Source organism: Podarcis pityusensis (genome assembly GCF_964106645.2).
Source record: "Podarcis pityusensis genome assembly, chromosome: 8".
Lineage (NCBI taxonomy): Eukaryota > Metazoa > Chordata > Lepidosauria > Squamata > Lacertidae > Podarcis > Podarcis pityusensis.
In genome coordinates, this window is record NC_138033.1 from 81,759,985 (window position 1) to 81,785,862 (window position 25,878).

A 25,878-nucleotide genomic window follows, 5' to 3' on the forward strand; every position below is an offset into this window, starting at 1 on the left:
AACCTTTAACAACCTGGGACCAGCTTACCTGTGAGAACACCTTGCCTCATATACGCTCCCTCGACTGCTTTGATCTGCAGAGCTGGCATTGCTACAGGTGCCACACAATCCTTGTTACACATTTATAAGAAATCAGTCTTTCGGTATGGCAGCACACAAACTTTGGAACTCCCTGAGTATTGACATCAGGCAGTCACTTCTGTTGGCACCTGCTAAAAACCTTTTTCTTTAGACAAGCCTACTCAGGTGTTTACAAAGTCAGCAAGAGTTTTAATGCTTTTAGCTTCCTGCTGATGTTAAAAATCCTTTTTTTCCTGTTTTTCAAATAGCTGTTTTCAACTGCATTTACTGTTTCATTGTTTCTGTAAATTGCTTTGAAATTTGTTTGGGGTTTTCTTTTGCAAACAAGTGGCATATCAATTTATTAAATAAAAATAAATTAAGGCGTTATAAAAGCATTTTTCCTAAAAATCGTAGAACTGTAGAGTTGGAAAGGACGCAGATAGGTAGAATGTGAACCTGTGTTTTCATCTGTTTAGGGCTTGCTGTTGGTTTTAATTATTATCTGAATGCTTTAAATGGCTGTTTTTAAGATGGTGACAACTCTTGCCTGCCTCCAGTCTGCAAGGATCTCAGCGGTTCTCCCAGGTGAGCGGCATGGGGCTTGGCTTGGGGCACTAGAATATATTATAGGTGGAACATTCTCACATGAGTGCAGGTAGTTCTCTGCCTGCTTTTCTCTCACCTCCAGGGCTTTGACCAGCTTCATTCTCCCTAGTGTGTTCCCAGTTTTGGTTGTCCTCACTAATATATTCGCTGCCACCAGGCGCCATCTTGGCCTCGGAAGGTTTGCGGCTAATTTGTGGATAATTTCTCCGACTGGAAGCAGCTGTGGTTGGCTCAGCGCCTGCATAGACATCAGAAAAAGAGGGGCAGGGGCACAAACAGTAGGGAAGTTACTTTCCCATCGGAACAGCAGATGCAAAGAAATTCAGCTGGAAGTCATGACAACTGCAAGCAGGAAGGAAATGCTAAAAAGCTGCAGACTGCAGGAAGGAGGGCTATTTGCTTCCTGAAAGCTCGCCAACTGACCTGCGGTGAAATCACAGAGAGGGCTTAGCATCCAGTGATGAAGGGAAAGTGTTAAGTTGAGGGTGAACATATCAGACGACACAGCGATTCTTCAAACAGCTCTTGTTTATTCACAGGCCAGAACAGAACTGAACTGAAGGGTTCAGCCAGCCTGCTTATATAGAGCTCCATTACAACGCAACTGTAACACTTTCTGTAACTATCCAATCACTGAATGTCACTTTCAATCCCTTATTTGCATATGTGGACCTGAGTGAAAACTATCTACAGTATCCCCCTGCTGGCCCAGGGTCAGAACTTCAGTACATAACAGAAAGGATCAGTTGCAGAATGCTGACAACAAACATGACTCGGGTGCAGTGCAAACGGACAATATTTGGGCCGGGAGAATATCTTCATATAACCCTGTTCTGAAACTGTTTACTTTGCATATTGCTCAGCTTGAAATTTAGCATACAGAATAAGAGAACAGGAAGAACATACGTTTAGAGAAGACTGGAAAACGTTTATTGAATATATGGGAAATAACTGTGTACAGCTGAAAACGTGGGCAGCATTAAGATAAATTCAACAGCGTAACTAAGTTTTGATGGATGTAATGATGGAATACTGAATGGTTTAGTTTTTGTAAAACCTGCAGGGATTTATGGTATGCAAAACGAACCATGGAAAGAGAAGAAAGAAAGTCACTGATATTTTAAGGATGTAAAAGTGAGTGTTTTAAATTGTATCACAGAAAATTTAATAAAAATTATATAAAAAAATTTAAAAGCAAAACTGTTTATTTTGGCCCGGGAATATACAAGTGGGAGTTGATCTCCTGTGCTGTTCTCCCACTTGGCATGTAGTGTATCTTAAAGTCATTGCCTGTTTTGTAGGACCTCTTACCCCCAACCTGCAAACTGCCAGTTTTGTAGAGGTCGCTTGTGACTTCTAAGTTCTAAGTGCAAGGAACTCTGCATAGGCCCAGAGGCTCAGCTCTGGCGCTGAAAACGGGTTCTAGGGCTAGAGCACTTGGGACCTCTAAGTTCTCTCAAAATCTCTTTTCTGATGAGAGCAGCTTTTGCATCTCATTTGGAAACCAAGGACCCAGAGTCTGGAGGAAGAATGGGGAGGCACACAATGCCAGATGCTTGAAGTCCAGTGTAAAGTTTCCACAATCTGTGTTGATTTGGGGAGCCATGTCATCAGCTGGTGTTGGTCCACTGTGCTTCATTAAGTCCAGGGTCAACACAGCCGTCTACCAGGAGATTTTGGAGCACTTCATGCTTCTTTCTGCAGATGAGCTTTATGGGGATACTGACTTCATTTTCCAGCAGGACTTTGGCACCTGCCCACACTGCCCAAAAGTACCAAAACCTGGTTTAATGCCCATGGGATTACTGTGCTTGATTGGCTAGCAAACTCGCCTCACCTGAACCCCATAGAGAATCTATGGGGCATTGCCAAGAGAAAGATGAGAGACATGAGACTGAGCAATGCAGAAGAGCTGAAGGTTGCTATTGAAGCTTCCTGGTCTTCCATAACACCTTAGCAGTGCCACAGGCTGATAGCATCCATGCCACGCCGCATAGAGGCAGTAATTGATGCAAAAGGGGCCCAAACCAAGTACTGAGTACATATGCATGCTTCTACTTCTCAGAGGTCCAATATTGCTCTATTTGCAATACTTGTTTTGCTGATTTCATTCAATATTCTAATTTTCTGAGATTGTTAATTTGGGGTTTTCATCAGCTGTACGCCATGATCATCACAGTTATAACAAATAAAGGCTTGACATATCTCGCTTTGCATGTCATGAGTCTATCTCATATATTAGTTTCACCTTTTAAGTTGAATTACTGAAATAAATGAACTTTTCCATGCTAATTTTCCGAGTTTCACCTGTAAGAAAGGTATGAGCCTGGGGGGAGCAGTTACCCTTTATTCCACATGGGAAGGAGGGAGGGAATTTGGAATAGATTGACTTTTTATAGATATTTTAATATTTATTTTTAGATTTTTAGATTCTTACTCACATCAAGCGAATGGCAATTTTACTGGCTCGCTGTGCCAAGGGGGAAGGAGATTCTTCGCAATTAGGAAAAGAGACTTGGCTCTCCAGCTGACAGCTAAGAGCCAGGCCACAATTGCAGTGTGCCAGCGCTTGTGTGCATCATCTGCCGCCACAACGAGCAAACTAATGACTGTCCTGACAGCATCAATCACCCGGCCAACGACTGGCATTCCCGTGGGTGCCAGGCTCTTCCCTGCGATTTGCAGGCTGATCCAGATTTTAATAATGGGGCAGTCACTAAAGATTAGCACCTCCTGATGAGCAGCTGACAGCCCCTCAGAATGACAGCGGAAGACAAAAGCTCATCAGTCTCTCAGGCCCAAATGGTGGGAAGAAGGAAGCACCAGGGAACTCGCCCCCAGTAGAACAGTTGTGTAAGGCCAAACTGCTCCAAGCTACTGGTTAGTTTACAAGGAGAAAGAGGTGCAGGGGCTGCTGAAAGCTGCTGAAAAGTCAGGCTTTCACCCACTGAAGCCAGTAGAGAAAATTCACTGCACAGAGGGAGGACGGGATCTGACAAGTTCAGTTCCTGTTTCTTATTTTTCTGATCTTAAGCTAGGTTCTCAACATTTTTGCATCAGTTTGTTTAAACTCTTTTAGTGCACTTTTCTCCTAATACATTGGTGCCTTGGTTCTCAAACTTAATCCGTTCCGGATGCCCGTTCCAAAACCAAAGCGTTCCAAAACCAAGGCGCGCTTTCCCATAGAAAGTAATGCAAAATGGATTAATCCGTTCCAGACTTTTAAAAACAACCCCTAAAACAGCAATTTAACACGAATTTTACTACCTAACAAGACCCTTGATCCATAAAATGAAAGCAATCAACAATGTACTGCAGTCACACAATCACTCCATCAATCAGTAGCTGAACTGGGTTCCACACAGTCACAAAAACAAAAAATCCACAAAAAGCAAAATAAATAGCAAAAATAGACAGACCTCAGTGTGGCACTCAAAACGAAGGCGTAACACTCAAAAAGGAGCACGTTCGGCTTCCAAAAAATGTTCGCAAACCAGGACACACACTTCCAGGTTTACAGTGTTTGGGTTCCAACTTGTTTGAGTACCAAGGTGTTTGAGAACCAAGGTACCACTGTATATGCATTTTTGAAAGCAATTTCCCCTAGTAGAATACAATGGAAAAGATACAAATGCAATGAAGAGGAATAAATATGCCAAAGAAGTAAGATTTCTTACCATAGGATTCCTGTTCAATGGGGGCAGCTGCCTCAGCTTGACCTTGGAAGCAAAAGGAAGGGATTGTTTATTGAAAGGAAGTGAACAGGGCTGTCTTAAGCTTATGCGGCGCCGGGGTACAAAGCTCCACCCAGTGCCCTCCCCGGTTGCCCAGTCCCAGGCGTGCAGGAGAGCGGAACCAGCCGGCCGGCCGCCTCAGCATCTCGCTGGCTCGGTCACCCCTGAACTTGTGGCGCAGAAGAGCCCGCCGTGACGCTCCGACCGACGGGTGGGCTCTTCCCCAGACTCAACTCTCGGGCCCCGGACTCTCGGCCTGGTGCCCCTGAAATCCTGGCGCCCTGCGAATTCATACAACAAAAAGGGAGTTTCAGTCCTGACCAGGTGCTATTGGAGGCAGAGCAAACACTGCTAAGGGATGCCCAAAGGTACCATCTGTAACTAAGCAGAGCCAGCACACTCTTTGAATGCTGTTGATCTGATCTTTTAAAATGATTGAAAAGTCAATGTAAGCAAACTGCTGCATTTGTTCATTTATTTTTCTGAACACATTGATAGATTGCCTTCCATATTGGAACAACACTGTGGTTTCCAGAATGAAATCAGTAAAAACTGCAAGAAACTAAAAGCAAATGCTACAGATATACAAAATTTTCAGTAGTCAGTACTAGAGAACGTCATGGCAGGTAAAGGTAAAGGACACCTGGACAGTTAAGTCCAGTCAAAGGCGACTATGGGGCTCATCTCATTTTCAGGCCGTGGGAGCCGGCTTTTATCCACAGACAGCTTTCTGGGTCATGTGAACCAAACTGCTTCAGGCGCAATGGAACACCATGACGGAAACCAGAGTGCATGGAAACTCTGTTTACCTTCCCGCCACAGTGGTACCTATTTATCTACTTGCACTGGTATGCCTTGGAACTGCTAGGTTGGCAGGACAGAACAACAGGAGCTCACCCTGTCGCAGGGATTTGAACTGTTGACTTTCTGATCGGCAAGCCCAAGAGGCTCAGTGGTTTAGACCACAACGCCACCCGCTCCCTGCATGGCAGAACACCATTATCATAGGTGCTCACACAATCTCTAGGGGATGGTCATGCCACTGCATGGGGGCCACTGCAGAGAAGGCACTCTCGCGACGCAACACCAGGTGAATCTCTGCCAGGAAATGACTAGAAGGGCCTTCTCCAATGATCTCAGGCTGGATCTACACTGATCTAGAAAACGTTATAAAAAAATATAGCTCTCAATGCAATTTCCCATTGGCGACAGATCACTGCTCTACACTGCCCTCTGGTGTCACATTTTTTATAACACATTTTTAACATTATAACCCACGAGTGTAGATTAGTCCTCAGTGAATGGGCTAGACCAGGGTTTCCCAGACTTGCGTCTCCAAGTGTTGTGGGACTCCAACTCCCATCATCCCTAGCTAGCAGGACCAGTGGTCAAGGATGATGGGAACTGTAGTCCAAAAACGGCTTGAGACCCAAGTTTGGGAAACCCTGGGCTAGACTAAACAACAAGTGTACAATGTGCAAGTCATCAAAACATGTGCACCAATTTTATAAGCAAGGCTGAACATTCTCAGGAAAGGGAGGAGCTTAATATCGAGCCAATTTCAAATCAAGCAGGGCGGGGCACCACGATTTTTAACCATTGCATCTCCCATGCCTCTCTTCTTTCTTACTGCATAAGTTTGCATTGTAAACTCCTTGCAGGAGAGACCTATTATTTTGGAGTTTTTGTTTTTTAACCTATGCTGAAACCTAATCTAATAATGTTGTATATTATCAGCGGTGCAATAATCAGCAGCACATTTTGCCTACCACGATTCTGCTGGCGAGGATACGGCTTCGAGTCCTGAGCAGGGGCAGCTGCCTCGCTGGGCAGCGGCTGCTGTTTGCTCTTGCTGATGGGCATCGGTTCGGGGAGCATTTGCTTTGGCACCCCCTTGAAGAACCATGCTCCAGAGCGCTTCCATACCTGAAAACAGAACAGGACAAAGAGGCATGAGAACCGTGTGTTCAGAGACGGCTGATGCTGTACAGTTTTCTTCCTGGGAATTGTACCGCTGGCAATATGGGTGGTCACCTGATTGAATGCTCTCGATTCCAGCATTGCAGGTGACTCAACAAGATGATTCTTAATCTAGAATGCGACAACTAGACTAGTGACTGGGAATGGCTGCCAAGACCTACATTGGCTCCCAGTACATTTCAAGGTGCTAAATTCAAAGAAAAAGCAGTATTGTGCCTTTAAATGGGCCCCAGATGACAACTAAGGACACTACACTGGCTGGGTTTCATGTGCCCAAAGGAACCATATTGCTCACCAACTTGACCTCAGTGCTCTTTGATGAGGATTAGTGGGAAACACCCAGTATGTTTAATCCAGGCCATTTTCTAGAGAACAATCAGTTCTGGAAAAGGGAAGCATTCCTGCCATTCTCTGCAGGAAAGCAAGTTTGTCTTGGAGAACAATTGGCCAGGATTGAGTTTTTTCTTTTCTTCACTGCCCTACTTCAGAAGTTCACTTTCCAGGCTCCAAAAGGTGTGACATTAAGCCTTGACCATCGGTCATGTCTTACATTATCCCCCCAGCCGTACAGGATATGTGCATTCCCTCACTGAGGGGACTCAGTTTATGGCACTGCTCATTAAAAGAAGATGGTGAAGAATTTGGCCAGCACTGCCTCCTTAGTTTCTGTCCTTAGTGACAATCAGTTCCCTAAACTGCAGGGCCATAGCTCTATAATAATGCATGTCCGTTGTACTTAGAAGGCCTCAAGTTCAATTTGCATGACTGGTGTGTGGCTCTTCTCATAAATGATCTCAAGTATGTGACTTCTAAAATTGTCCCGGTGGCAGAGCTAGGGCAATGTCTTATAAGTATCACAATAAAAGAGCTCAGTTGGGGGGGGGGGCTGTTGGTGCTGACGTTCAAAGCCCTAAACAGCCTTGGCCCAGTATACTTGAAGGAGCGTCTCCATCCCCATCGTTCAGCCCGGACACTGAGGTCCAGCTCCAAGGGCCTTCTTGTGGTTCCTCCCCTGAGAGAAGTGAGGTTACAGGGAACCAGGCAGAGGGCCTTCTCAGTAGTGGCGTCCGCGCTGTGGAATGACCTCCCAGCAGACGTCAAGGAAATAAACAACTATCTGACTTTTAGAAGACATCTGAAGGCAGCCCTGTTTATGATTTTTTTTAATGTTTGGTGTTTTATCACTGCTGCTGCTGCTGCTGATGATGATGGGAGCCGCCCAGAGTGGCTGAAGAAACCCAGCCAGATGGACGGGGTATAAATAATAAATTATTATTATTATTATTATTATTATTATTATTATTATTATTACCCTGTTAGAATTCCTGCTCCATGATTGCAGTCATGGGATTTTTGTCTATCACATGACGGTATATGTTTTGACTCCACAGAGTGGGAAGTGAAGGAGACAGGATGTTTGTGTTACTGTGTTCCGTGAAGTGGGACTATTGTCCTTTGTTCTTTTTCTCTTTCCTGTCTGTTGCTAGAGAGAGAGGGAGCCATGTTGCAGTGCTCCGTGTGTGTTTATACAGTGGTACCCCGCAAGACGAATGCCTCGCAACACGGAAAACCCGCAAGACGAAAGGGTTTTCTGTTTCGGAGGCGCTTCGCAAGACGAATTTCCCTATGGGCTTGCTTCGCAAGACGAAAGCCCATAGGGAAATCTCCGGGGACCTGTTTTAAATTGCTGGCGTTCGGGAGCAAAGACTTTCGCCCACAGCCGGCCTTCAGAAGAGGTCCTGGACCTCTTCTGAAGGCCGGCGGGGGGCAAAAGTCTTTGCTCCCCCCCCGCCTGCCTTCCCGGGACAGCGGAGACTTCTCTGCTGTCCCGGGGAGATTCCCCGGGACAGCAGAGAAGTCCCGCCCCACTCGGGATGGCGGCGCAGAGCTGTCTGCCGTGCCGGGATCAGCGCAGCTCTGCGCAGCCATCGGGAGCCGGGGGCGAAGCCCGCCCCGCTCCAGATGGCCGCACAAAGCTGCCTGCAGTCCCGGGACTGCAGGCAGATCTGCGCCACCATCCCGAGCGGGGCGCTAAGTCCTGCCCCGCTCTGGATGCCAGCGCAGAGCTGTCTGCCGTCCCGGGATCAGCGAAGCGTTCGCTGCCGACCCCCAGCATTTTAAAATCTCCCCGTGTCCCGGGGAGATTTTAAAATGCTGGGGGTCGGCAGCGAAGCCCTTGTCCCCCCCCCCCCAGCCTTCAGAAGAGGTCGGGGGACAGACTGTCCCCGGACCTGGTCTGAAGGCGGTTTCCTTAGGAACGCATTAATTGATTTTCAATGCATTCCTATGGGAAACCGTGCATCGCAAGACGAAAAACTCGCAAGAAGAAAAAACTTGCGGAACGAATTAATTTCGTCTTGCGAGGCACCACTGTATGTAAATAAAGTAGGCTAGTCAAAATGCTGAGTTGCTGAGGTCTGTTACAGAAGCTGCGAAGACTCTGCGGATCCCTAAGTGTGCCGGTGTCTGTTGGCATCGGTCGCTGTGATGTTCGTGCTGAAGAAAGCTTTTGAAGCTCCCGAACGATCGACCAGGAGGGAGGGAACATGCCAGTCGGGCATGTGTCTCTGCCAGAGTCCTACTCGAGTGTAGGCTGAGCTCCTGACAGACCCTTGGGGTCCCTTCCAACTCTACAGTTCTATGATTCTTCCCACGGCAGGGCCAGATATAGCATGGGCTTTGCCTTTTTCACAGCTGCCACACACTGGGCCGACATTTTCATCGAGCCGTCCATTATGACCCCAAGGTCTCGTTCCTCATCCATCACCTCCAGATCAGACCCCAATGGCATGTATGTGAAATTAAGACTTTTCATCCCCAAATGCGTCACTCTGCAGTTGTTTACCGTAATTTTCGCTCTATAGGACGCACCTTTTCCCTTCCAAAAATTAAGGGGAAATGTGTGTGCGTCCTATGGAGCGAATGCAGGCTCCTTGGCTTCAGTGATAGCAACGCGAAGCCTTCGAAGCGCAGAGAGAGCGCTCCCTCCGCGCTCCAGAGGCTTCGCGTTGCTTTCGCTGAAGCCTGGAGAGCGAGAGGGGTTGGTGCGCACCGACCCCTCTCGCCCTCCAGGCTTCAAAGATAGCCGCCTGAAGCCTCCGGAACACAGTGGGAACTCGCACTGCGCTCCAAAGGCTTCGGGTTCCTTTTGCTGAAGCCGGGAGAGCAAGACTCTCCTGGCTTCAGCAGAGAGGGAGAGCTGCACAGCGCCCCTTCAGCCAAGCGGGAGGAGAAATGGAAGGGGTTCCGTTTCTCCTGCCGCTTCTCCCCCTCTAAAACAAGGTGCGTCCTATGGTCGGGTGCGACCTATAGAGTGAAAAATATGGTACTTTGAAATGCGTTTGCCATTTTACTGCCCATTCACTCATTTTTGAGAGGATTACAGCCAAGGAAGGCCACTTGCTTGCAACCAGCTGAAGGAGAACAGGGGTGAGGAACCTGTGGTTAATTGCCAGGGGTTTTTCCCCCATTCGCGATTTTTTAAAAACGTTTGTTTTAAAAAGGGCTATCTAAGGTATCTAACTGTTGGAGATAAAATAGGGATAATGCTTCTCTAAAACATATGTTTTTTCATTGTCCTATATTGGAAGATTTTTGGCAGAAGGTAACTAAAACTATCAACAGAACTGTACGGAACAACCTTACATTTACAGAGCAAAATATCCTTTCGAATTATATGCCCAGCACATGGAACCTTACAAATGGACAATATGAGTGGACTCTCCGTGCCCTTACCACGGCAAAAAGACTGATACTGATGAATTGGAAAAATAAAAATGTCGCTCCCTTCTACGATTGGATTGGAGACTTATATAAACACATACTTGCCATGGACAAACTCAATGACATTTGAAATCCATACTTACAAATACTGTAATAGGTTAAGATCTGGTGAAGTACAATAACAACTTTGTAAAGTAATATAAACAGGTAAAGGGACCCCTGACCATTAGGTCCAGTTGTGGCCGACTCTGGGGTTGCGGCGCTCATCTCGCTTTATTGGCCGAGGGAGCTGGCGTACAGCTTCCGGGTCATGTGGCCAGCATGACTAAGCCACTTCTGGTGAACCAGAGCAGCGCACGGAAACGCCGTTTACCTTCCCGCTGGAGTGGTACCTATTTATCTACTTGCACTTTGAGGTGCTTTCGAACTGCTAGGTTGGCAGGAGCAGGGACCGAGCAACGGGAGCTCAGCCCGTCGCGTCCTGCAAAGTAATATATATATATATATATATATATATATATATATATATATATAATCTCATTTCTCCATATGTTGCAATGCACTTCCCCACCCAAGAACTGTATACAAAAATGCATATCCCAGGGTTAAAGTGTGCCTAAAAATTTGTATGTCGCTGAAAACAGCATATTAGAAGAAATCACTTTGCAAAAGATTGTACATATTAGGCAAATTGCGTAAGAAAGTAGGAGAAATTCACACTAAATGCTGGTGAATTTTCATTTAAGAACTCAAAATAAAAAGAATTGCCACGGGTGATAGGAGTTTTAATCCATTGAAGCTGGGGAGGCCACGAGGTCCTGACTCCTCAAATAGGCATATGAGGATAGACCATCTGAATATACTCTTTGCAGCGTTCATATATTTCCCAGGAAAATGCAGGTCTAACAAGCCACTTCCCGACTGACCTCTCTCTGTTCGCAGCAGATCTTACACAACCAGATGGAGTGAGGCCGGTTGTTGCTGGTCTGGGTGCCACATTTAGTGCAGACGTTCTGCATGGGAAAGAAAGATACAAAACACTGTGAAAACAGCCAGAAAAGCCCTTATCAGAATGAAGATGGACTTCCATTATGTCTGTGTACGGGTGTCTAAACAGCCCATGTTGGTCTCCCAGATATGGCGCTGGAAGACAGACAGTGCCCATAAACACAACACACATTTCAAATGCTATGGTCCTGCTTTAAGCAGTGATGGCTTCCCCTGAAGAATTCTGCGAGCTAAAATTAAAGAATGTTAGAGTGATGATGGATTGAAATTAAGTGGTTTCTAGCTGCACAGACTTTAAAGTTATAGACAGATTAAGATTAGGGATTAGGAATAAAAAGGTTAAAAGAATGGAAAATTGGCTATTAATAGATAAAAATTTAATGTTATATTATATTATATTAAGATTAAGGATTGGGATTAAAAAAGAGGGAAAGGAATTGCTGGACAAACAAACTGAATTGGAATACAAAAGAGGGAGGTATGAGGAGGTCCAGAAAATAAGTTAATTCAAAAGCAGTGATGAAAAGATGGAATTGTTTTTAACTGTTTTTTCTTTTTTTTTCTTTTTGTATTTTATATTGTGTATTTTTCTTTTTACTTTTAAATTCTTTTTTATTGATGTGTCTTTTTCTATCTGAAACTTTAATAAATATCATTTAAAAAAAAAAAGAATTCTGGGAGCTGTAGTTTGTTAAGGGAGCTGAGAGCTCCTCTGGAGCTACAGTCACTGTGAAAAGGGATTGATTGTCAAATCACTCTGGGAACTGAAGCTATGGGGGGAGGAATTGGGGGGGTCTCCTAACACCTCTCAGCACCCTTAACAAACCACAGATCCCAGGACTCTTTAAAGTGGAATAAGAGTGCTTTCAGATGGGCCAGATGAGCGGGGTATAAATATTGGCATTTTTATTAGCAGTGCTTTTTTTTCTGGGGAGGGGGACGCAGGGGGACGCATACCCCTAAACATTTTGTGAATCTATTATTATTATTATTAAGTACAAATTAGAAAACATGCATATTCACAACAAAAGAAAATGCAAAAGAAAAAGAAAATACATCTAACCAAGGGAAAAAAATTAGAGAATATTTTGTCTCTTTTCATATTTACAGTTATTTAAACCTCTATAAAGTGCTATTCACAATAAAGCAGTGAAATGAAAGAGAAGATATCAGAAAAAAGGAAAAAAGAACAAAGAAAGAATAAAGAAGTAAAAGAAAAAGATCATAAGTGAAAATTTTTAAAAGTAGATAAATTTTTAAAAGTAGATAAGTAGATAAAATCTGGTTGTGTTTTGAATAATCTTGTGCGTAATATAAAAAATACAAAGTGAATCTTTGTACTTCTGTCCATTTACTGTATTTATTTTCCCCAATTTGAACTATAAAATGGTGATTTTGGCAAAATGAACGTACCCCTAAACATTTTTTTTGAAAAAGCACTGATTATTATTATTATTATTATTATTATTATTATTATTATTACTATTATAATTATTTGGATGTGGCCTGTCTGAAAGCTGTGCGCGCACACACACACTTTCCAATAACAACCATCAAGGAGAGTCACGTTTCTGACAGAAATGGCGCCAGACATTTTTTGGCCCGGCTGCGGAAGGTCGACTGCAGCAGATGGGGGAGCCTTCTCGTGCCATCTGTGCCGCGCAGCCCTGGCGCTGCCACTCGCGCCCTTGAGGGGAGGCTGCCTCCAGCTTAATTAAGGATGTCATCTTTCCACCAAATACCTGGCACAGCGAAGCTTGCTTTCGAGATGGCGGGCAAGGAGGACTGCCTGGCCATCTGAGCGAAGCCGCTCTGAGGCTTTGGTGAGGAATACAGGAGGAACGGTCCAAGGCGCAGGGGGCGCTTCCCCCTCCAAAATAAATAAGAACACAAGCAGAGCACCTGCAGGATCAGGCCAAAGGTCCACCCAGTCCAGCATCCTGTTCTCACAAGTGGGACTGCCTCTGCTCTCTGCCCACCTGTGACTTCCAGCAACTGGTATTCAGAAGTATGACACTTCCGGCAGTGGCGATAGATCTGTCAGTTTGCATTTCTTAGTGCAGAAAGTATTGATCTGATGTGTAGATCCTATTCTAATTAATTCCAGTGGGTTCTGGAAGCTTCTCTGTGCAAAGAAGCAAGCAGAAGCTTCATGATGTTTGGGTTATACTTCCCGAGAAGCTAAGTACAGCTGGTTTAAACTGGTTCTCTTATCTTTTTCTATCAAGGTCATGCTGACTATAATAGTAGGGCCAGAAGGAGCCTAGGTTTCACTTTATCTCTCTTTCCTTCTGGTGTGGTGTTCTGTATACAGTCATACCTCATGTTACGTTTGCTTCAGGTTGCGCGTTTACAGGTTGAGTCCTGCGGCGACCCGGAAGTATCGGAAAGGGTTACTTCCGGGTTTCGCTGCTCGCGCATGCGCAGATGCGCAAAATGACGTTGCGCGCATGCACAGAAGCGATGAATCGCGACCCGCAGGTGCAGGTTGCATTCTTTTCAGGTTGCGAAGGGCCTCCAGAACAGATTCACAACCAGAGGTACCACTGTATAGTGTTAAAGTTTAGACCAGGGTAGGCAACCTAAGGTCCGTGGGCCGGATGCGGCCCAATCGCCTTCTCAATCCAGCCCATGGACGGTCCAGGAATCAGTGTGTTTTTACATGAGTACAATGTGTCCTTCTCTTTAAAATGCATCTCTGGGTTATTTGTGGGGCACAGGAATTCGTTCATTTTTTTCTTCAAAATATAGTCCAGCCCATCACATAGTCTGAGAGATGGTGGGCTGGCCCACAGCTGAAAAAGTTTGCTGACCCCTGGTTTAGACTTATTATAAGTTATTCTAAGTTTAAGTTAAGTCTGCTGCAACTGGATTTCTTATGGACAGTGCCACTCCTGAATGTATTGGGTTTGTGACCATTATGTTCATTTGCCTTCAGTAGCAGTAAAAGCTCTGATGGATGAAATATCAATTGCTTCTGGTCTATTTGGGGGGAATTCCTGCAATGTATTTTAAGTTGTTACTCTGCTAACTATACATTGGAATCTACAGTGGTGCCTCGCAAGACGAAATTAATTCGTTCCGCAAGTTTTTTCTTCTTGCGAGTTTTTCGTCTTGCGAAGCACGGTTTCCCATAGGAATGCATTGAAAATCAATTAATGCGTTCCTAGGGAAACCGCTTGCCAGGCTGGCGGTGCGGAGAAGGGCTTTTCTCCCCACCGCAAGCCTTCAGGACAGGTACGGGAACAGAGGGGAAGGCGCGCAGCGCTTTCCCTCTGTTCCCGGGGCTTGCGTGGGAGGAGGGTTTTTCCTCCCCACCGCCAACATTCAGAACAGCATTCTGAATGTTGGCGGTGGGAAGGAAAACCCTCCTCCCACCCCAAGTCTTCAGGAAAGCCATCCGAAGCTGGGCGGCGGGAGAAGGTGTCCCCGCCCCCCCCGCCCGGCATCGGAGCTTCGTTCCGATGCCGGGCGGCGGGAGGAGGCGTTCCCCCCCCGCCCGGCATCGGAGCTTCGTTCCGATGCCGGGCGGCGGGAGGAGGCGTTCCCCCCCCCCGGCATCGGAGATTCGTTCCGATGCCGGGCAGCGGGAGGAGGCGTTCCCCCCCCCGCCCGGCATCGGAGATTCGTTCCGATGCCGGGCGGCGGGAGGAGGCGTTCCCCCCCCGCCCGGCATCGGAGATTCGTTCCGATGCCGGGCGGCGGGAGGAGGCGTTCCCCCCCCCGCCCGGCATCGGAGATTCGTTCCGAAGCCGGGCGGCGGGAGGAGGTCCGAGGACAGTGGGGAAGACGCGCTGTGCTTCCCCGCTGTCCCGGAGATTTCCCTATGGGCTGTCGTCTTGCGAAGCAAGCCCATAGGGAAATTCGTTTTGCGAAGCGCCTCCAAAACGGAAAACCCTTTCGTCTAGCGGGTTTTCCGTCTTGCGAGGCGTTCGTCTTGCGGGGTACCACTGTACTCTGGATCAATACCGAGTGGAATTTCATGACAAGATCATCTCCATCCTTAGCGTTTAAAGGCCAAAATGCCACAGGCCCCAAACATTTGGCAAGCCGCCTCTTCCCTCCAGACCCTCTTGGGTGCTGAGGTCAGCTGAGGGTGCCACCTTGGTAGCTCAGTCACCCTCAGAGTCCTGCCCTTCGTCCCAGGAAGCAAAAAAAGCATTGGGCCACCCCTGGAAGAAAGCACGCGAGGGCAAGGGAGGCGGTAAAGGGGGCAGAGATTTGGGTTCCTCACCTTTTTGCAATCTTCGCACACCACACAGGCTGACCCCAGGCGCCCCAGCTGTTCGCCGCACAAGATGCAGCGGTTGACCCCGTCACCGGCCACGTTTCGGCGCATGTCTTCCAGGCGGTTCATGAGACGCCTAAAGCGGGGGAGGGGGAGCAAGGCAGCAGAGGCAAAAAAAATTAAAAAGGATGCTTTTGGCCAAGTTAATTGATTAAATCAGCCTATTTCCAACCCAGAAGATCCATAGCTGTCAACCGTCCCTTATTTGGCGGGAAAGTCCCTTTCCATGTCCCGCTGCTGTCCCTTATTGATGATGTCCCTTAAATTTCCCGGGTTTCAAAGACCTGTTTGACAGTGGGATGGACTACCTCAGGAGGTAGTGGATTCTCCTTCAGTGGAAGTTTTTAAGTAGAGGCTGGATGGCCTTCTGTCATGGATTCTGTAGCTGAGTTTCCTGCATTGCAGGGGGTTGGACTAGATGACCCTGGGGCCCTTTCCAACTCTACAACTCTGTGAGTCTATAAAAATGGCATAACAAGCGGCATATCAATTGATTTATTGATTTATTGCAAAAAAAAACCTTCGAAGCAATTTAAAGAAACAATGAAACAATAAAATTACAGTGAACAGAGTGAGAAACAGCTGCTTAAAAAACAGAAAAAAATAGTTAACACCAACAGGAAGCTAAAAACAGATTAAAACTCGCATCAACTATGTAAACATCTGGGTAGGCTTGTCTAAACAAAAAGGTTTTTAGCATTACAGTGAAGCAATAGGCAGGGAGTTCCAAAGTGCATATGCTGCTACACTAAAAGATTGATTTCTTACAAAGAAATGCGGAGCAACGATTGTGTGGCACCTGTAACAATGCCAATTCCGCAAATCAAAGCTGTCAAATGGGCAAAAGGTGCTGGTTTTGACCTTTAAAGCCCTTCACAGCCTAGGACCCTCGTACCTACGTGGCCACCTCTCCCGGTATGCCCCACGGAGGACCTTAAGGTCCATAAATAGCAACACCCTAGTGGTCCCGGGCCCTAAGGAAGTCAGATTAGCCTCAACCAGAGCCAGGGCCTTTTCAACATTGGCTCCGGCCTGGTGGAACTCTCTGCCTCATGAGACCAGGGCCCTGCGGGATCTGATTTCTTTCCGCAGGGCCTGTAAGACAGAGTTGTTCCGCCTGGCCTTTGGCTTAGAATCAGCTTGATCCCCTCCACCTCTTTCCTTTTTCCTTTCTCCTTCTGTGATGGAACTCCTATCTGGGGACTTCCCTTGGTTTTTTCTGGTCCATGTAGGACCAGTCTGGATAGTTAGCCTTGGTGAAGACTTGACCTTTTCATCCCCAAAACAGTTTTTGTTTCGAATTTCCACTGAAATGAGGCTGCATTTTAATGTTGTATTTTAAACTTGTTTTTTAAGTTGTACAGTGGTACCTCGGGTTAAGTACTTAATTCGTTCCGGAGGTCTGTTCTTAACATGAAGCACCACTTTAGCTAATGGGGCCTCCTGCTGCCGCCACGCCGCCGGAGCACGATTTCTGTTCTCATCCTGAAGCCAAGTTCTTAACCCGAGGTACTATTTCTGGGTTAGCGGAGTCTGTAACCTGAAGTGTATGTAACTTGAAACGTATGTAACCCGAGGTACCACTGTATTTCAATCAATTGTTTTTATATGTGCTGTTAGCCGCCCTGAGCCTGGTCCTGGCTGGGGAGGGCGGGGTATAAATAAAATTTATTATGATGATGATTATGAGGGTAAGAGGATCTTGCAGGTACAGATGTGCAGATGTGCAGGTACAGATGTGCCCCCAAAATCCAGTATGTATGGAAGCAGACGATTTCAGAGAATATGCTGTTCGTCTTTCCTCGCACCTCTGTGCATTTGTGGCCAACTATGCAGCTTAGACTAGGAGGAAGAATCCTACTAAGGCAGAAGGTTCATTTGCTATCCCAGAAGCCAGAACAGCAAGAGGGATTGCTGCTTTCACTGCGCAGCGATTCCTCTTGCTGTTCTGGCTTCGGAGATTCAGAATATTTTTTTTATCGTTTTCCTCCTCCAAAAACTAGGTGCGTCTTGTGGTCTGGTGCGTCTTATAGAGCAAAAAATACGGTAAGTAGGGCTTGCAGGGGGGCTGCAGCTTGCAAAAACCCCTACCCCACCTGCCAGCTGCACAGGCAGCCCCCTCTGCCAGCAACTAGGAGCTTCACAAACACCCCCGGCAGCCTCTCTCCCTGCAAGTTCGGTTGGGCAGGCATGCTGTGTAAAATCCCAAGCAGATAAAAATAGTGCATGCAATAAAAAAATCTATTATTTATTCTGTTCTGAAGGGAATATATAAAGAGAAGGCGGGGGGGAGCGGGGGAAAGAGAAGCCCTCTGGAGAGGTTTTCCAGAACATCCAGCCCGCAGGAAATTTCATCCCCTCCTGTCGCGGTGTGACCCAAATCTGACAAAACCGTTAAATCAGTGTGCGTTATTTGGGGAAGTGTTGTTAGAGGAGACACACTTGCCTGAGCCAGTCAGCTTATGAAATTAAAACAGGAGCTGCAGGTAAAAGCTTTGCACCAATCCTGACTTCGGGACTGGGCTCAGTTCAGCTTATTTCGCAGTTCCTGGCACACCCCGTGCAGAGCACATTATTAGCAATAAATGAACAGGTGATTTTTCTCATTATCTGTTCCGCTGATATAGGCGGACCATTTTCAAATAAATCCATTGTAGACTAATTGATTCATCTGAAAATGGCTTACCTATATTAGCAGAACGAACGATGAGGAAAAAAGGAATGCAGGATGTATGAGGAATGCAGGATGTAAATTAGCTTTTACGTTCATCAAACAGTGCATTTTTTAAATCAAATTCTGAAGTTAAAAGTTTCTGAAGTTTAACATCATTTGAAAAAGGTGGTTTTACATACAAAAGAATATACAATAACTTTTTTATCATGTAATTAAAGAGCACAGAGTTTAGAGGATAGAACTCTGTGTAACCGCAATGGGAATCTGATCTGGGGGCAGAGATTGTGGAGGTAGATTGGAATAATTTGTGGGCTAAACCCCCCCCCCACTAAAATCAGTATCAACTCGGATATGAGGAAATATGTTTACATTATTTATTTAAGTTATTTAAATACATTTAAAATGTTACACCGATGGCACTAGGTCTTCCCAGGAGGCCAGTAAGGGGACCAGTTTCTGTCCTCTAGCATCTGTCTATTTTTCTGACTTTTATTATAACACTAGGGTCTCGTAAAGGGACGCAGGTGGCGCTGTGGGTTAAACCACAGAGCCTAGGACTTGCCGATCAGAAGGTTGGTGGTTCAAATCCCCGCGACGGGGTGAGCTCCCGTTGCTCGGTCCCTGCTCCTGCCAACCTAGCAGTTCGAAAGCACATCAAAGTGCAAGTAGATAAATAGGTACCGATCTGGCGGGAAGGTAAACAGTGTTTCCTTGCGCTGCTCTGGTTTGCCAGAACCACATGCTGGCCACATGACCCGGAAGCTGTACGCCGGCTCCCTTGGCCAGTAATGCGAGATGAGTGCCACAACCCCAGAGTCGTCCACGACTGGACCTAATGGTCAGGGGTCCCTTTACCTTTACTTTTAGGTCTCGTAGACATCCAACAAAGCTGAAATTTGGAAGATTCGGGACAGAGCAAAGACTATGCAGCGCATAGTTATAAACTACGGAACCCCCTGCCACTGGAGGAAGCGATGACCAAAAACTAGGATGGCTTCAAAGGCAGATTAAGCAAATTTGTGCAGAATAAGGCCACTGTAACATGCAAACAATAGGGACGTGGGTGGCGCTGTGGGTAAAACCTCAGCGCCTAGGACTTGCTGATCGCATGGTCGGCGGTTCGAATCCCCGCGGCGGGGTGCGCTCCCGTCGTTCGGTCCCAGCGCCTGCCAACCTAGCAGTTCGAAAGCACCCCCGGGTGCAAGTAGATAAATAGGGACCGCTTACCAGCGGGAAGGTAAACGGCGTTCCGTGTGCTGCGCTGGCTCGCCAGATGCAGCTTGTCACGCTGGCCACGTGACCCGGAAGTGTCTGCGGACAGCGCTGGCTCCCGGCCTATAGAGTGAGATGAGCGCACAACCCTAGAGTCTGGCAAGACTGGCCCGTACGGGCAGGGGTACCTTTAAACATGCAAACAAGACCCAAGCCCAAGAGCACTTTCTTGTGGTTTCCAGAGAAGGAGTGCTGAGGTTCAGTTGTGAAATGCTATTTGTGCGAGGCCGCCAGCAGGAGAGGGAAGCCGGTTTTAAATCAAACGTGTTTGCAAAGAGAACACGTAGCTGGCATTATGTTAAGTTGCAGCAGTGGCAAAATGCCCCCCCTCCAAGAGTCTCCCCACTCCCCCTTTACAAACAATATTTCTTAAGCATCCTGGCAAATTCCCATGCGTCCCAGAAAGAAGTCATTTCCCACTCCCTGGTCTTCGTGAGAAATGGTGCACTGCAGTAGCTTATGGCTGGAAGATAAGTCAAGCGTACCAGCTCCTCCTTGCTGACTGGGCTGCTGGTGAGCAAGGGAGATGGGAGGCCTTTTGCAGAAACACGCACGGAGGCCACTCGTCCCACCTATGAGCTCCCTCAGTGACAAAATTCTATGTCTCCCAGTGGCCTCATCCTGGGGAGGCAGGGACAGGGGGCTTCCAGCGATGATGGGGATGGGAGCTGAGTTCAAGTGCCCCTGATTTCCCTGTGAAGAGGGACTGGTTGTTAAACCACTCTGGATACTGCAGCTCTGTGGGGGAAGATAGGAGTTGCACCACCACTCTCAGCACCCTGGATAAATGACAGGTCCAGGAGTCTTTGGGGGAAGCCAATATTTTTTTTAAAGTGCTCTCATAGTGCTTGAAATGCATGCATGTGGCCCAACTCTGCATTTTCTCGCTTGCTCCCCTCTCCCATTTTGTTCACATACCTCCTGAAATAATAACAACGGCAATAACAATAATTACAGTGGTAAAGGTAAAGGGACCCCTGACCATTAGGTCCAGCCGTGGCCGACTCTGAGGTTGCGGCGCTCATCTCGCTTTATTGGCCGAGGGAGCCGGCGTTCAGCTTCCGGGTCATGTGGCCAGCATGACTAAGCCGCTTCTGGCGAACCAGAGCTGCACACGGAAACGCCGTTTACCTTCCCGCCGGAGCGGTACCTATTTATCTACTTGCACTTTGACGTGCTTTCGAACTGCTAGGTTGGCAGGAGCTGGGACCGAACAACAGGAGCTCACCCCGTCACGGGGATTCGAACCTCCGACCTTCTGATTGGCAAGTCTAGGCTCTGTGGTTTAACCCACAGCGCCACCCGCGTCCCAATTACAGTGGTACCTTGGGTTAAGTATTTAATTCGTTCTGGAGGTCCGTTCTTAACCTGAAACTGTTCTTAACCTGAAGGACCACTCCCGCTGCCACCGCACCGCTGCTGAACGATTTCTGTTCTCATCCCGAAACGAAAGTTCTTAACCTGAGGTACTATTTCTCCGTTAGCGGAGTCTGTAACCTGAAGTGTATGTAACCCGAGGTACCACAGTAATTTGTATGCTGCCCATCTGACTGAGCCGCCCCAGCCACTCTGGGCGACTCCCAGCAAAAATAGGGAAAAAACACAATACAATATCAAACACTAAAAACTTTCCTGACCAGGGTTGCCTTGAGATGGCTTTTAAAAATCTGGAGTACAGTGCCCATCATTCCTGTCTGCCGTCCATGTTGCTAGTAGGGGGTGAGGGGAGACGGAAGACAACGACATCTGGGAGACCCCAGGCCACCCACCCCTGCTTTTGCTTCAGACAGAATTGGCTTGTGGTCTCCTAGCTCTGGAGCAGAGAAGACCAGGAGTGCAGAACACACAAAGAGAGAGGTACAAGCCCTCCAACAAAGCAAGCTGCCCAGCACCACAGAAAGGATGTTGGGATGGTAGAACAGTAGAGTTGGAAGGGGTCCCCAGGGGTCATCCAGCCAAACCCCCCGCAATGCAAAGATGCAAACAAGACCTTATGGCCATCCAGATGTTGATGGAATAGAACAAACACTGGCCATGTTGGTTGGGGATGATGGGACCTGGTGTCTGGGAACATCTGGAGGATAACTTCCATCATCCCCAACCACTGGCCATGTTGGTTGGGGCTGATGGGACCTGGTGTCTGGGAACATCTGGAGGATAACTTCCATTATCTCCAACCACTGGCCTTGTTGGTTGGGGCTGATGGGACCTGGTGTCTGGGAACATCTGGAGGGTAACTTCCATCATCCCCAACCACTGGCCATGTTGGTTGGGGCTGATGGGACCTGGTGTCTGGGAACATCTGGAGGGTAACTTCCATCATCCCCAACCACTGGCCATGTTGGTTGGGGCTGATGGGACCTGGTGTCTGGGAACATCTGGAGGGTAACTTCCATCATCCCCAACCACTGGCCTTGTTGGTTGGGGCTGATGGGACCTGGTGTCTGGGAACATCTGGAGGGTAACTTCCATCATCCCCAACCACTGGCCATGTTGGTTGGAGCTGATGGGACCTGGTGTCTGGGAACATCTGAAGGAATACAGATTTGCTACCTGCAGACAAATGCACACAGAACATGACTCCCAACTCACGTGGCCTCCTTACCCAATGCGTTCCTGCTCCAACTCTTCCATCTTCTCAGCACGAGCAATGACCCGGTTGATGATCTCCTTCTCCTCATCCGTCAGCTCTTCATTCTTCCTCCCTCGGTCTGGCTGGGTCCCGTGAGCTGACCAGCTGCCGGGGGCTCTGCAGTGGGCATAGAAAAGAGGGGGATCTGGTCAAGGAAGGCATCTGAGGAGGAGATCAAAGCTGCTGCAAGTGGAACCCAACACAACACATGGGCCAAGGCGGACAGATACCTTCATAAGGGCATCGAGCCAGCTTTAAAAAAATTTTTGAAAAAACTTCTCTACCATTTAATAAAATATAGAAAATCTCCCAACAGGTCACAAGGAATCTAAGTTGTTGACATTTCTGCTGCTCTGCGCGAAGAAACATATTTGATCTGAAAAGGGGACGGTTGAAAGGGGCGGTACCTCAAGTGGCCATCTAGTCCAACCCCAGGACAATGCAGGAAATCCACGACTGCGCCATCCCTGCAAGGTGGCCACCCAAATTCTGCTTTCATGCACACGGACAGCTATTACAAACTACAGGTTTACTTCTAGGACCAAACAAGATGTGACGGCAATGGAGGTGTGTCACTGCATTGCGGTCTCATTTTATTTTATGTTATTATTATTATTATTTTTATTTTATTTATTTTAGGATATAGTCTAGGAGGGAGGGCTACCCCCTCCCACACACTGAACTCCTGATTCCAGATTGAACCCCCCATTCCCCAGTGCCTACTACTGGCAAGCAAAAATCAAAAGAGAAAGATGCCTTTATGCATCTTTGTTACAGTGGTACTCTGGTTCTCAGACTTAATCCATTCCGGAAGTCCGTTCCAAAACCAAAGCATTCCAAAACCAAGGTGCGCTTTCCCATAGAAAACGATGCAAAACCGATTAATCCGTTCCAGACTTCTAAAAACAACCCCTAAAACAGCAATTTAACATGAACTTTACTCTCTAACGAGAACATTGACCCATAAAATGAAAGCAATAATCAATGTACTGTACTATAAAATAAATAAGACAGTATTGTAGATGATAAAAATAAAAATTATTTTTTTCCTTACTTACACTGACGATAGTCATTGTTTGGATGGGGAGCTTTTATCCATTGCCGCAGTCACACAATCAGTCAGTAGCTGAACTGGGTTCCACACAGTCACAAAAACAAATGAACCGAAAAAGCCTCAAAAAACAAAAATGCAAAACGAAGAGCAAAAACAAAAGCGCCAAACTTAATCCGTTCCGGAAGTCCGTTTGACTTCTGAAATGTTCAAAAACCAAGGCGCAGCTTCTGATTGGTGCAGGGGCCCGGAAACAATAGTCGACAGCCGCATCACATGTTCGGCTTATGAAAAATGTTTGAAAACCGGAACGCTTACTTCCAGGTTTTCGGCAATTGGGAACCAAGGTACCACTGTATTATTATTATTATTACAGTGGTACCTTTAGATACGAACAGGATCCGTTCCAGAGCCCCGTTCACATCTAGAGGTAAACGTAACTAGCGACGGCGCGTCTGCGCACACACACACGTCGCTTTTCACCGCTTCTGCGCATGCGCGTGATGTCATTTTGAGCGTCTGCGCATGCGCAAGCGGCAAAACCCGGAAGTAACGCGCTCCGTTACTTCCGGGTTGCCGAGGAGCGCAACTCGAACGCACTCAACTTGAAGCGTATTTAACCCGAGGTATGACTGTATTATTATTATTGTTACTATTATTATTATTATTATTATTATTATTATTATTATTCCCTTCACCCTAAAGTCCCAGGGCATGTGTCAGCACTAAAAACAATGTAAAATACCATTTAAAACAATTATAAAGAAAGCCTAAAAATAATTCAAGTGCTTTCATGCCTTCCATATTGCCAGTCCTCCTTTTTCTGCAAACTGTGAGTAACACACAGCAGGACCAGAGGCGGATGCCAAGAGGGTCAAGGCCTGGGAGACAGAGTTGTCACTCGCCTTTGCTTTTTCCTCATTCAAGGCTTTGCCAGCCAAGGGGTGGGGGGAAACTACCACCACCAAAAAGGGGGGGGAAGGAAGGGGGGGTGAAAAGCCGCTCAGCAAAGTGCAAAATTACTATTGTTGCCACAAGCCCGTTTCCTTTTAATAATCAGTTTGTCCTCTTGGAATAATAAGCAAGAGCATTTTGGCCGAGGAGCTGTCAGCTTGTTTCCCTTGCGAAGGCAGCCTATATTTTGTCGACTATAAGGAGAATTAAGTCTGCAGCCCAGCAGCGGCTGCTTCCAAGGAACGCAGGAGAAAGGGGGTTTGCTGCAGCTAAACTGAGTCACAGCCAAGGCAGCAGGCCAACGGCAGAGCAGAATGGCGACACGGAAGAAGCTACTTCGCAACTCCTTGCTAAGTCAACATCACGGAGCAAAAGAGAAAGAAAGTTCAGGTCTAGCCTGAAAGCTAGACACAGAAAGGCCACAGCTTTCTGGGAGCTCCAGGGTATGGGATGCCCATAACTTAAAGGTAAAGGGACCCCTGACCATTAGGTCCAGTTGTGGCCGACTCTGCGGTTGCGGCGCTCATCTCGCTTTATTGGCCAAGGGAGCCGGTGTAAAACTTCCAGGTCATGTGGCCAGCATGACTAAGCCGCTTCTGGCGAACCAGAGCAGCGCACGGAAACGCCGTTCACCTTCCCGCCGGAGCGGTACCTATTTATCCACTTGCACTTTGACGTGCTTTCAAACTGCTAGATTGGCAGGAGCAGGGACCGAGCAATGGGAGCTCACCCCGTCGCGGAGATTCGAACCGCTGACCTTCTGATCAGCAAGTCCTAGGCTCTGTGGTTTAACCCACAGCACCACCCATGTCCCGCCCATAACTTAGGCACATTTAAATTGTTGTGTGCAATCAGCTTTACGCATATGGAAAGGGGAAGGGGGTTCGGGGGGGGTGACTATGGCAATCCTACCCATCATTGAACTTTTGGCTATGTGCAGTTTTGGCTTAATGCCCCCGCGTAAGTTGCGGGTTGGGACGCAGGTGGCGCTGTGGGTTAAACCACAGAGCCTAGGACTTGCCGATCAGAAGGTTGGCAGTTTGAATCCCTGCGACAGGGTGAGCTCCCGTTGCTCGGTCCCTGCTCCTGCCAACCTAGCAGTTCGAAAGCACGTCAAAGTGCAAGTACAGTAGTGGTACCTCAGGTTAAGTACTTAATTCGTTCCGGAGGTTCGTACTTAACCTGAAACTGTTCTTAACCTGAAGCACCACTTTAGCTAATGGGGCCTCCTGCTGCTGCCGCGCCGCCGGAGCACGATTTCTGTTCTCATCCTGAAGCAAAGTTCTTAACCTGAAGCACTATTTCTGGGTTAGCGGAGTCTGTAACCTGAAGCGTATGTAACCTGAAGTGTATGTAACCTGAGGTACCACTGTAGATAAATAGGTACCGCTCTGGCGGGAAGGTAAACGGCGTTTCCGTGCGCTGCTCTGGTTCGCCAGAAGCGGCTTAGTCATGCTGGCCACATGACCCAGAAGCTGTACGCCGGCTCCCTCGGCCAATAAAGCGAGATGAGCGCCACAATCCCAGAGTCGGCCACGACTGGACCTAATGGTCAGGGGTCCCTTTCCCTTTCCCTTTTAAGTTGTGGGCTAGCTATCCAGACCCTGCAAGTGTCCCTATTTTCCAGGAACAGTTCCAGATTTACAGAAACTGTCCCGCTTTCCGATTTGATCCTGCAACGTCCCGCTTTTCCTTAGAACATTCCTATTTTCACTGGAGAAACGTTGGAGAATGTGGAGTTATACAATCACTTTATGAAATAGGCTAGGCTGAGAGGCAGGGACTGGCCTGAGGTCACACCCAGTGAGTTTCATGGCCAAGTGTGTGGGGGCGTTTGAACCCTGGCCTCCCAGGTCCTAGCTCTAACCACTGCACCACACCGTCACTCCCCAC

At 47.4% G+C, this 25,878-nt stretch overlaps 1 protein-coding gene across 5 annotated transcripts in view; it reads right to left on the reverse strand.

Moving 5' to 3' along the window:
- Window positions 1-25,878, reverse strand: part of RPH3A (rabphilin 3A) — a 121,497-nt gene that overhangs the window by 38,578 nt on the left and 57,041 nt on the right. For 4 of the 5 annotated variants that reach the window (XM_081017371.1, XM_081017370.1, XM_081017367.1 and 1 more), the window contains 6 exons: window positions 21,954-22,097; window positions 15,349-15,478; window positions 11,033-11,119; window positions 6,173-6,329; window positions 4,347-4,388; window positions 746-907 (listed from right to left, as the gene is read on the reverse strand). In XM_081017371.1, the coding sequence (XP_080873497.1) occupies window positions 746-907; window positions 4,347-4,388; window positions 6,173-6,329; window positions 11,033-11,119; window positions 15,349-15,478; window positions 21,954-22,097 (722 nt within the window). The remainder of the gene's footprint in view (window positions 1-745; window positions 908-4,346; window positions 4,389-6,172; window positions 6,330-11,032; window positions 11,120-15,348; window positions 15,479-21,953; window positions 22,098-25,878) is intronic. The other variant, XM_081017368.1, reaches the window with a different exon arrangement.